The sequence below is a fragment of the Gadus chalcogrammus genome, chromosome 7 (genome assembly GCF_026213295.1).
Source record: "Gadus chalcogrammus isolate NIFS_2021 chromosome 7, NIFS_Gcha_1.0, whole genome shotgun sequence".
NCBI classification, from domain to species: Eukaryota; Metazoa; Chordata; class Actinopteri; order Gadiformes; family Gadidae; genus Gadus; species Gadus chalcogrammus.
In genome coordinates this window covers 24,159,380-24,171,469 of record NC_079418.1, presented here as the reverse complement: position 1 = coordinate 24,171,469, position 12,090 = coordinate 24,159,380, and the positions used below count along the sequence as shown (strand labels likewise).

At 41.9% G+C, this 12,090-nt stretch overlaps 1 protein-coding gene across 1 annotated transcript; it reads left to right on the top strand.

The window, feature by feature from the left end:
• Nucleotides 1–1,473: 1,473 nt before the first annotated feature.
• On the top strand, nt 1,474–6,826 carry LOC130386577 (transforming growth factor beta activator LRRC32-like). The gene is made up of 3 exons (XM_056595575.1): nt 1,474–1,656; nt 2,417–2,522; nt 3,469–6,826. Exons 1-3 carry the CDS (start codon nt 1,625–1,627, stop codon nt 5,386–5,388), a joined length of 2,058 nt encoding a protein of 685 aa, XP_056451550.1. The 5' UTR covers nt 1,474–1,624; the 3' UTR covers nt 5,389–6,826.
• Nucleotides 6,827–12,090: the final 5,264 nt, after the last annotated feature.

Below are 12,090 nucleotides of genomic sequence, written 5' to 3'. Positions count from 1 at the left end.
AATACTGTAGGCATTTCTCTTTAGTCATCTGAAGAAATACCTTTGTGCCATCTTTAACTCTTTCTCTTCATTTCAGTTAAAAACTAATTGGATTTGGTGGCACTGGAATCATACTTGTACACTGTGAGAGCAAGTGAAGAATAAACAGATAAACTGAGACTAGCTAAAGGGTGCATATGTGTTTTTGCAATCTGGATCCATTACCACATTAACATGCTTACAAGCTATTATAGAATAACTGCTCAATTAGATGACTCCTGATCACATATATGCGCCTGCACACACTTCCCCATAGTAATGAGCCCTATCTAACACAATCTTTTTTTAATGACACTATCTTTTTTCAAGGGACGAAAAGCATTTTATAAGCATATTGCAAACTCAGCACTTTTAAAAACATTTTAAAAACAGAATACAATAATTATAAAGTTACATATACTGCAACATAGCAAAGTTTTATCACATTTCACCACATCGCGGGCACAGGTTATTTCAATGTCGTGTTCTTCCTACTCACGCTTGGCGGCAGAGTTAGTTCAAGGATCAAGGATGCTTTAATTGTCATTTAACATGAAAAACGAAATACAGTACTCCCTAAAACCCTAGAATTTGTTAAACTTAAAATAAACTATTAATATAAATAAAGATATGCTAAGATACAAAAATACATATTAAAAGAAGGTATTTAAAGAAGGTTAGCAGCGTATTAATGAGTACAAGTGCAGCAGTAGGTTCCTTGTAAGTAAGTTGATAAAGTCAAAGTGCAAATGCAAATCAGGTCAGCAGTCGGGGTCCTATAAAGTGCATAAGTGCAATTAATCAGTGCATAATCAGGAGGTGTTTAGCAGTTCAACAGTCTTATAGCATCCAGGTAGAAGGTGTTCCTCAGCCTTGTGGAGATGAAAATGAAAATGAAAATGAAAATGAAAGAAAAACATTGGGAATCCCGGGAGATGATTCAACCACGTTGTTGACTATGACAGATAATAGATCATGTAGTCCATTATGAACAGATGATGGACATGAACAAACCCACACGATACGATAAGGCTTATATGTAAACATAATATGTTAGGTCTGGGCGTTGCTCTTGCAGGAATAGATTATGCTGAAACTAAACGGAATAATGTCATAAACCCCAACGGCGATTCAAATATGAAAATCCCCAAACTGCACCGTGGCTCAAACAATGTTCTGTTTCAGATCTTCAGAATTACAATCAGAGTAAAGATTTCAGAAGAATCCCATGCAGGCAGAGTTTCCACTGAAATATAGGCAACATGCGTCCAGGTAATCCCCCAACAGAGTTTAAGGAAGACTGAATTAAATAGAAAACAAAGCGTCATTCGCTAGGGAGTCTGCAATCTAATTGGTCTTTCCAATGCCCTTATAAGGAGGTTCCCTAAAAAAAACAGGAGGGAGCAGGGCGGGATTAAACCTAATAGGTCCATGGATATAACTGATGAAGGATCCTCACGGGATGTTGGAGCGCAAAGGGAAGCGAGTGTCTGGATCAAACACCCTTGCACCGCGGGATACACTGCCTGTATATATATATTTGTGTTTGATTTCCTACCGTGTCTCAGTATAAAGGATGTGAAATCTCTACGGTCAGAATACGGCTATGAAACTTTCTGACAGTCAACGGAAAGTGAGGTAAGGTCTATTACTTTCATTATGCACTTTAAATTATGTTGTATTGATATTTTATTATGTGGGGGTATCGAGTGGAAGATCATTGTATTTATTGAATGCTATTAAATAACAATACCTATTTTATTTTTAGAATATATCTAATTTTTTGTTTGTTGTCAATCTCAGAATTGTTATGTTTCAGTTTGTCATATTTTATGGCATTTTTTCATATAGCCTATATCATTTTTGGATTTAAGACTAGGGTTACCTGAACACCAAAGAGAGCCGCATAACATTTGCAAATGAAATCCACATGTTGGCCTTTAGGTCTAAACAGTCTGCTTTTATCAGATCCGACCTATTAAGTGTTGCAGATGGAAAGCACATGGATTTCTTTGTGTATAACTGTAGCTCTGTGTAGTCCTAACAGGATGTGTTAGGATTGGTTAAATAATACATGTCATTATTTCTCATTGGTCAATGCTCAGTTTTTAGATTCCTTTGAAAGGACTTTGTTCCTTTAGAGGTGTATTACTGACGACTAACTTTTCACAGTGTACAAAAGTAAATCACTGTATAAAGACCACAACGATCAAACCTAATGTATTTTTAGTACAGGTCACACAGCACACCATTCAGACTTACTTCCCTTCCCTTCCCACTCATGCCTCACATCACCTGCATGCACGCTTCCTTCTGCTACAGCTCCAGCTCAATCTCTTATTTTCCTTTCTCATTTCCTCCTCATTGCTGTTCCCCTGGCCCCGGACCCTGGTTCTAGCAACATCATGGCGGGATTCCACTTGCTGTTCACGGTGGTCCTGGGCCACGTGCTGGGCTCTCTACCTGCCACCAGCCCTCCACACCTGCCCTCTCCGTGCCTGGTGGTGAGTCTAACCAATGAGCACGCCAGCGCCAGCCCTGGGGTGCGTCAGACACCACAAACCACGCCTTTATCACATCTGTTGCCGCTCTGGTTAAAATACAATTAGCCCTGGTGAACTCTGAAACTGGATTTGACCTCATTATTTGGGTTGTGAGGCTCTAGAAAATGTTTGTTTGCATGTTTGGAACATTTGTTATTCAGTGGGGTTCACAGCCAAGAGAATGGGGAATGCCGTATACCTCTCAGAGGCTACCACAAGTATGCTGAGAACCTAAATACTTGGCCTCAGAGGGGGGGGGAAGTGTGTGTGTGTGTGTGTGTGTGTGTGTGGGTGTGTGTGTGTGTGTGTGTGTGTGTGTGTGTGTGTGTGTGTGTGTGTGTGTGTGTGTGTGTGTGTGTGTGTGTGTGCGTGTGTGAGGGAGGGAGGGAGAGACAGGGTGAGAGGAAGATAAAGAGCGTGAGTAAGAGTTTTATGGGCTGCTTTTTCAAAGAAAGGGTCTGGATCCATATGGTTTCTGTTAGAGACTAAACTAATAAGTACAATGTTTAAAACCAATGAAGGTAATGCAATTATTCTCGATGAACATATCTTTACGGCTAATGCTTATACAATGAATCGATGAAATAATATATGAATTGCTTTGCTGTAACGTCACCACGTCTCTTCATGTATAAATGAGTGGGCTGATGGTTAAAGTGAGCCGATTTGGAGTCCTGGAATTCGTTTTTCGTGTGTTTCGGGAAAGAATATAAATTAACGACTTAAGACAGAGGTATATAAACTTAAAACAGAGGTAAACCCAGTAGACTCACAAAGTTACTCCCCCCCACATAGGCTTTAATCCCTAAGGCCTGTGATGTGTCATGGCTACATCAGCACATAAGAAGTCATATTAGCTCATAAAACTGAGGGGAATGTCGACTTTTTTTTTCCCACTGTTTCTCAGGACGACATGGAAGTGTTCTGCGACGGCCGGAACTTAAGAAGTGCACCCGCTGACCTCCCGCTGGGGATCCAGAAGCTGGATCTATCCCGTAACATTTTTCAAAACCTCACCCGGGAAACGTTGGCGATTCAACCCACCATCCATCATCTGAATCTTCGCTCCAACAAGATACTGTTCATCGAAAGAGGTTTATTCAAGGGAATGAAGCATCTCAAATTCCTAGATCTGTCCAAGAACTCCCTAGATGTCTTCGCCATGTCGAAATCAAGCATCGGAAAACTAGGAGCTGTGGAGTCGCTCGATCTTTCAGGCAATGGGCTTCACACAGGGATGACCAAGTACTTCCTCAGAGATTCGTCGTCACTGGTTAACCTCTCGCTAAATAGCAACAGTCTCACCAAAATAGCCAAAGACACCTTTACTGGCTCTCCGTCTTTGAGGAAAGTCAGCCTGCACAACAATGTCATCCTCGAGATTGAAGATGGTGCATTCAATGTGTTGTTCCGTCTGACAGAACTTGATCTGTCCAAAAACTCCATCACTTGCATCACAGACTTTGATCTTTCTCAGTTACAAATACTCAATCTCAGTAAAAACAGCTTAGAGGCTTTCCAGACCGTATACTCAGATTCAGACTATGAGCTTGTCTCCCTTGACCTGAGCCAAAACAAAATCCATTATTTCCCTCTGGTTCCCAGGAGGAACAAGCTTGCATACTTGGACGTTTCACGGAACAAGCTCCAGGGTGTCAATACTACGGGAACAGCAGAGGAAATAGGAAATTTCAGGGAGCAGTCCTTGGCTCACAATGAATCTGGCCAATACCTCATGCATCAGGACTTCCCAAGTCTGAACTACCTTGATCTCAGCTACAACCAAATGAAAACCATACCGCAGTCCTTTTTCAACAGTATGGTACAGCTGGAGCACCTTAACATAAGCAATAACTGTATTGGGTCATTTCTTGTAGAGGAAGAAAACGGTCTGAATAATTTGAAGGTTTTAGATCTTAGCTATAATTCCTTGCGGGACATGTCGTTTGGAAAAAACACTCTGTTGGCACTGGAAGAGCTCTTCTTACAAGGAAACCTTCTCACCACCATAGAGCCCCACACTTTTCAAGGACGACCTAGACTCAAATACCTGCTACTGCAGCAGAATAACCTACACATTTGCCCATCGAATGCAGAATCATCCTTCAGCAACAATCACAAACATCATCAAGGCTGTGTTGCATTTTCCTCAATTCCGACCTTGCAGCATCTGTATCTCTCAGAAAACCACCTGAAAGTACTGCCCAACAACGCCTTTGAGGACACGCCCCTGACGCTGCTCGACCTGTCACTAAACCCAGGCTTGGTAGTCGGCCTGAACGCCTTTTCTGGCCTAGAGGACTCCCTGGTGCACCTGTTGCTCCGGGAGAACCACATCTCCAGGCTAGACGTGGACCTGTCCTCCTTGAACCATCTCAAACTGGTGGACCTGTCGACCAACCGGCTGTCCACGCTGCCCTCGTGGAACAAGGAGTCGTCCATCGAGTCCCTCAACCTGGGCAACAACCACCTGGTCACGCTGGAGTACAACGCCCTGGTGGCTCTGGGGAGCTCGCTCAAGACCCTGTACATGGGCTCCAACCCGCTCAGCTGCTGCAGCAACCTCCGCTTCTTCCAGCTGATGCAGCACTCCACCGTGGATGTGCCAGACATCGCGACCGTCACCTGCGTGCATAAGCAGGACTCAGAGCCCATCAACATATTGCGAGTGACGGAGGAGATGTGCCACTCGCTGGACAACAGCAGCAGGAGCCTGACCATCCTGGCGATTCTAGGCGCTGCGCTGGCATTGGTGGTTGCTCTGGGGTTCCTGGCCAAGGTGTGTTACAACAGGAGGCATACAAACAGCAGCACCTTCAACGCTTAACATGGGATGGTGGAGATGGAAAGTGGACACACATCATTCACAGCATTTTACAAGGACATTTCTTTTTCAAAAACAGACCAACAGAACACTAATAAATATGCTAGGATATATTTTTTTATGAATGAACTGAACATATGAAGAAATGGACTGTGAAGAACATTTGTTTGGGAGACAAGGTCCATGCAGAAGCACCTTGTTTGAATATCGTTGCTCTTATTGTCATTGTGGCTTTTCTTTGTTATTGACTTTGCACTTTAATTCCCTATCTGCATTTGCATTTCTTTTGTCTCTTATTCTGTGATGTTGCCCGTATATGAAAACACTACACAACCATGTATGCTGCCTGGGCAACTCCGCACAGAAAGGGAAATGCCTAAAGACTGATTTTATTGTTATTATTTATATTGCAAAATAAATGGCAGTAAATGTGCGTTAACATGACGACTCTTCAGCATAATGTTTATTTTATATGGAACATTTTGTTTAAAACAAGAAGGAGTATAGAGCCATATTGAAAGCAGCGTATGTTATTTTGGTTGCCAAGCAAATGTTTGAGTGGTTGGGTTGAGGATTGGGGGGGGGGGGATTACTGCCTTAATAGCTGTGCTGTAAACAATCACGTGAAATATGAAGTTATGTTTCCATGAATGTGCCTGGTAAGACACTGCATAACAGCTTTGACAAAAGGGTAATATTTCATAAAGTATGAAGCCTATGTTGTTGTCAGTTTTAACTCACTGAGATATCTTTCCGTAAAATGAAGTACATTGATAGAGCACTTTCAGCATGGAGGGACTAGCTGAGAGTTTTATAGAAATGCAATATTTTGCAAATGAATGACGATGAAGACAATAAAGGTTACATTTTAAAACACGCATTACAAAGATGGGTCCTGAATTATTTCATTGAGAAACACTTAAATACAGAGATATAAACCCAAGTAGTAAGTTAGCTTCTAGCATACTCATTACTTGCTGTATGCTTATTTGCTACTGAAGGCTTAAGCGAATACATTATTTTCTGTGTGTTTACGCTTGTTTCATAACTACCACAGATACGTCCATCACATCTGTGGTGATCCTTCTAGTATTTAGAGGGTGTAAGGATGTATATTATGTAATTATACTATACACGTACTATAGAAAAAGTGACTATTGTAGGTTACTTTATGCTTTTAGTTTTTCTTTATGTTCGGGGAATATTTCATGAGAACTTTATGTGAATCATGATAAGATTATCATCAAGGGTATAAATATTATTACATTATTTTCACAGAGCGATGTGAACCTTTTTTTCCTCTGTGACTCAAGTCTTCCATTCCAGCCCCCCCACCCCAAACTCGTGAGAGACACACACGCACGTAGGGTAATTCGCCATCTAGGGTGGGACAGGAAACAAGCGGGGGGAGTCGATTTTGACATCATCCGGTAGAACAGCTCACCATCGTTGTAAGGAAGAGGACGACGCACAAAAGCCCTATCAGCAAAAAAAACCCCTCCTCATTAAGGGCTTCAGATAGAAAGTATTGCCTTTGGTAATATCTAAAAATCTAAAAAAATATATAAATTTAGACCTATATATATTTGTGTGTGTCACACATAAGAAAATAAAAAAAACACATTATATACATATATCATTTATATCATATTATGACATCGTAGAAATACATCTTGAAATATATATGTATATATTTCTATCTGTACCCAAATCAAACACATTCCTATCTAGATTTTTACGGCAGTAAAAGGGGGGTCAATAAACACTCTTATTGTCATGCAAGTGTTTATCAAGTAGAAATAAGAAGGTTGGCGTTATTTTTTTCATGTTAAATGAAAGGAGTCATTATATTAGTACACAGAATCCTTGAGACATTTCCCTTGGGCTAAATAAAAGTTATTGCAGACATGGGTTTGACCTGGACAATCAGAGAGCTTCAATCCAGTAGAAAATGACATCACAGGTAACAGTAGCTATTATGTTGGCCCTCCATCCCAGAGTGAGCATGGAACCTCCCACTGGCATAGGTTTCCCCATCACAGACGTCTTTCAATGACATAACCCAGGAAATGATTCCCTGGTTCAGTCACTTTTTATGTTTAGTGAAACAATGCTGACAAATGAGAACATAAATATCATCCAGATTTAGTAAGTTTAAGAGAGTAAGTAGGTATGTATAAGAACGTATAAGTATTAAGCACGTAAGCAGTAGTAGAAGTAAGTACTTAAGCAGCAAGTAAGTAAGCAAGCAATTTAATGGTCCTGGAAGTACATAAATAAACAACCGCAATAATTGATTTTGGTGACATAAATTCCATGTAATGCAACCAGTCACAATCTCAAAGATCAGTCAGTCAGCGACCCCCCCCCCCTCCGTGGGATTGAGAGGGGGCACCCTGCCATCCAGAGATCCAGATGTTGCAGCTGCAGAACAAAAACAAGACTGTGCTACAAGAGTTTGAAGTACCACTGAGGAGACGCCAAAGACAGCACACACAAACACACACACACACACACACACACACACACACCCACACACACACACACACACACCCACACACACACACACACACACACACACACACACACACACACACACACACACGCGTACGTGTGCGCACACGCACACAAACACGCACACACACACACACACACACACACACAACCACACCACACACACACACCCACACCACACACACACACACAAACACACACACACACACCACACACACACACACACACACACACACACAGGCTGATTTAGATCATTAGACTTTCATAAAGTAAAAAAAATATTTGAGATTGTCACTTAATCAGCCTAATCAGCCCAAGTCTATAGTTTGATGGAATGAATTCAATTCAAATGAATTGAATTGAAGAACTTTTAACAATCGATGACTTGAACTCAGCAGGTAAAATGTAAGTTAAAGTCAAACAATACATGTCGTTCATATAGAAAGCATTTGGCTTTGTTTGGCGACCTCCCCCTCATCCCAGGAGCCTCATAGTCTTGGACTCCGTCTGCCACGACCGATATGTGTTTAGGGAAGGATCCCTCAGAATCTGCTGCCGGGGAAATGTCTCCAGACTGCTTCACAGGCCCCAGATTTATTTTTACTCCTCTGTGGTATTACCTCCCTAGGGTCACGCAAAAAGCAGACAAAGGCCGGGATCCTTCTACCCCCCTGTAGAGTCCAAAACTGAAATGATTACGAGCCCATTGCCTTATGAGGTAATGGGGTCTGAGTTATTTAAATCAGATATAACACTGGGGATTTAATCCAGTTTATCAGTAAGAGGAAGGGTATTCCAGTACTTTCTGTTGCTCAACGTGTTTTATTTGAGTTAATTAATGTATTAGTTTTTTATCCTCAAAGCCTCCAAAGAGAAAACAGACTGCCAGACTTGTCTCATGCTCACCGGTCACCCACTTCTTCAGCTCTCCGCCCAGTTTCATCAGAAGCGGCATCTAGTGTGAGATCTCCTGTTGTTAAATGAGATGTTAAGTCTTGTTCATGCAGCGGCGGCGGGAGATAAGATCAAAGCACTACGCGGTATGTTTTGCGGTTCTTTAATTGGAAGCAGACCGCAGTTCACTTTCCTCTCCTCGGTGAACATGCATTGAGTCATAATTTACTTTCAGACGAATATTTTATTTTTCCATGTTTAGTCTGGTCAGGCCTTATCCAAGTTACGGTCAAAATAAATAAAACTCAAGAAGAAAAAGCCCATGGAGAAATAAGCGATATTAATGTGAAATGAGCTCACACTAACGCTAACCTACTCTAAGTAACACTTACTACCTCCGTCAACACTAACACTTACTTACTTGCACAAGTACAACTCAAATTAACCAATTAACTATCTCTAACATTTATACGAACATTACCTCTTACTATCACTAAGTAACCCTAACTAACTAGGGTTAAATATCTCTTCCCAACACCAACTCTAACTAACTGTAACCCTAACTATCCCTAACCAATACAATTCTTAACGACAGTTGCTAACTACTGCTAACACTTAATCTAAAGTATCACTAGCCAACACTAACTCCAACTAACACTAATTATAACTAACTCTAACTCTTACTAACTTACTCATAGTAACTCTATCGAACTATTGCGAACTCTTAGTAATTATCTTTAACCAACTTACTTGAACTCTTACTAACTAACACTAGCTCTTACTCTATTGCTTAGAGAAAGCCTGCTTGCATAAGCCATGAAGAATGCCTTCTATAAACATCAGTGCTCTCTTATTTAAAGCCTGCTGACAAAAAAAGAGAAAAGATCTTGTAAATGTCCAGGGCAGGAGAAAAGTGCTCCACAGAGGCAACTATTAATGCTCTTTCCCATGGATTGGCCCCATTAAAGTCTTCACTTAACATTATAAACAGCCAGTAAATAATTAATACCTGTAATCTCAGTCAAACTGGTGACTGGATGAGAGAGAGAGAGAGAGAGAGAGAGAGAGAGAGAGAGAGAGAGAGAGAGAGAGAGAGGAGAGAGAGAGAGAGAGAGAGAGGAGAGAGAGAGAGACAGACAGACAGACAGACAGACAGACAGACAGACAGACAGACAGACAGACAGACAGACAGACAGACACAGTCACAAAGAAAAACAGACAGACAGACAGAGAGACATACACCTTGCATATCTGCAGACAATCAAAATGGCCACTTGGCAGACAAAGAACATATTAGTATGGGCCATAAAACAAAAAAACATCAAACAACCACAATGCTTACCAACAAACCGAATGTACCTAATTTTTATAGAGCAATGTTCTTAGGTGCACCTCATGAAACTGACTCAAACAAGAAACATTCTTTACACACAAACACATTACAGCTCCAGAGGGCAGATCATTCCATTGTGCCGAGTATAATCTCTGTTTATGTTCATCTCTGCTTGACTTATTCAGCCTTGAAAGGCCCCAGCTGGGCAAGTCCACTGAAGAGCGGGGCTTGAGGAACGAGAAATAGTTTTAAAGTGTTTTGTTTTTTATTTAATTTTGGATTTGGGATACTTTGGTTTTCTTTGGAAATCGTAATGAAACACTTCATCAGAATATATTTCTAGACGGCGAAGCGTTGACTTCTGACCTGTCTCACCCTTTGCTGGGGATAAATCAGATTGTGGTGCAGGGAGGGCCGGGGGAGTGTGAGTGTGTGTGTCTGTGTGTAGGGATTGCTGTGGACGAATAATAAGTCATCGACTACTTTTGTCTAGCAAGAGAAAGACTCCTCTGGAGTCTCGAGAAAGTGGGGCAAGGCACAGCTTACCTCACACATACACACACACAAATAAAACATACATACGCTCTCCAGACACAAATACAAACACACTACATGCATACTTACTCTCAGTCTCTCTCACACACACACACACACACACACACACACACACACACACACACACACACACACACACACACACACACACACACACACACACACACACACACACACACACACACACACACACACACACATAACAAAGAGATAAGCCAATGTGTACATACATTGTTTGTGTCTGTGTGTATGTGTGTGTGTGTGTGTGTGTGTGTGTGTGTGTGTGTGTGTGTGTGTGTGTGTGAGAGGTACTCCCTACCCTCGGGGTCCCTGACATAAACCAGATGGTGGTTGGTGTGAGACAGGGTGAACCAAGTGTTGCAGCGGCCTCTCTGTTCGCTGCTGCTTCTCTTATAGGATGAATGGTTCACTGTCAAGGTATCGGCCTATGAATCCAAGTTTAGGTTAAAAAAGCAAACTGTTATTAAAAACCCCAGCACTGGTATCTCCCTGCTTTGTATGACCTTCACTAAGAGCAGAAGTGGTGAGCAGGGTGACTTGGCTGTTACAGGATTTTAAGTTCTGTTCTTTTTGTTAAAGTCACAAATCATGATTTTACTGAGTTTCTGTTTTTTCTTTGGGCAGGAGATTCCCGCCTTCCGCCGTTGGGTTGTTGTGCTTTGAGATGTGGACTCTGGTTAAACGTCCATCGTTATATGCTCTGAAAACCTGGGTGAATAATGAAAAGATGTGTCTTTTCGTCAACGTTGGGCATCCGTCAAGAAGCCCTTCAAAGACTCGTCGTCCCACTGAGTTGAGGCAGTGGTGCTAAACTCTTAGCCTAGCACAGTGATTATGGCCTGCAAATGGTGTCTGATACATTCTTCTCTGACTTTTGTTGTTTTGTCTTTATTTGGTCAAGATGTTGTCTGATTCACGGAATTCTGTGAAAGTTGTGTTCAATAAAGAAAGGGCAGGAGTTACAGGATCATCTGATTCGACTGCACATGTGCACAGCAGATGACGTTGACGGGATGGGGAAATAACTTCCAGTTGGCTGGATGTGTCAGGCAAAAGACTACGTACATACACAATTCGTACATCAGGTCTATGTCGACCAAAAACGAAAAACAAACTGATAGACATGCAAACAAACACATACACACACACATTGCATCTATGTGTACAGTCAAATACAGAAACAAACAAAAATGAAGAACCAAAACCTCTGTCCCGACTCTAGAAGTCTTCCACACACCGGATACCAACCCAGCAGTGTGCCCGGGCACCGGGTCAAGTCCCCCCCCCTCCAACGGACCCCTGGGTCCGGTGTGCCGTGGAGAGTTAATCAGAAGACGGACAGTCATGGTGATCCTTAACAGAGCCACATGTCCTTGGGTCGGGTCCAA

Coding starts and splice junctions, on each gene's coding strand:
- LOC130386577 (XM_056595575.1), top strand. CDS start 1,625: ATGAAACTTTCTGACAGTCAACGGAAAGTGAG. Junction 1,657..2,416: donor GACAGTCAACGGAAAGTGAG/GTAAGGTCTATT, acceptor CCCTGGTTCTAG/CAACATCATGGCGGGATTCC. Junction 2,523..3,468: donor TGCCCTCTCCGTGCCTGGTG/GTGAGTCTAACC, acceptor ACTGTTTCTCAG/GACGACATGGAAGTGTTCTG.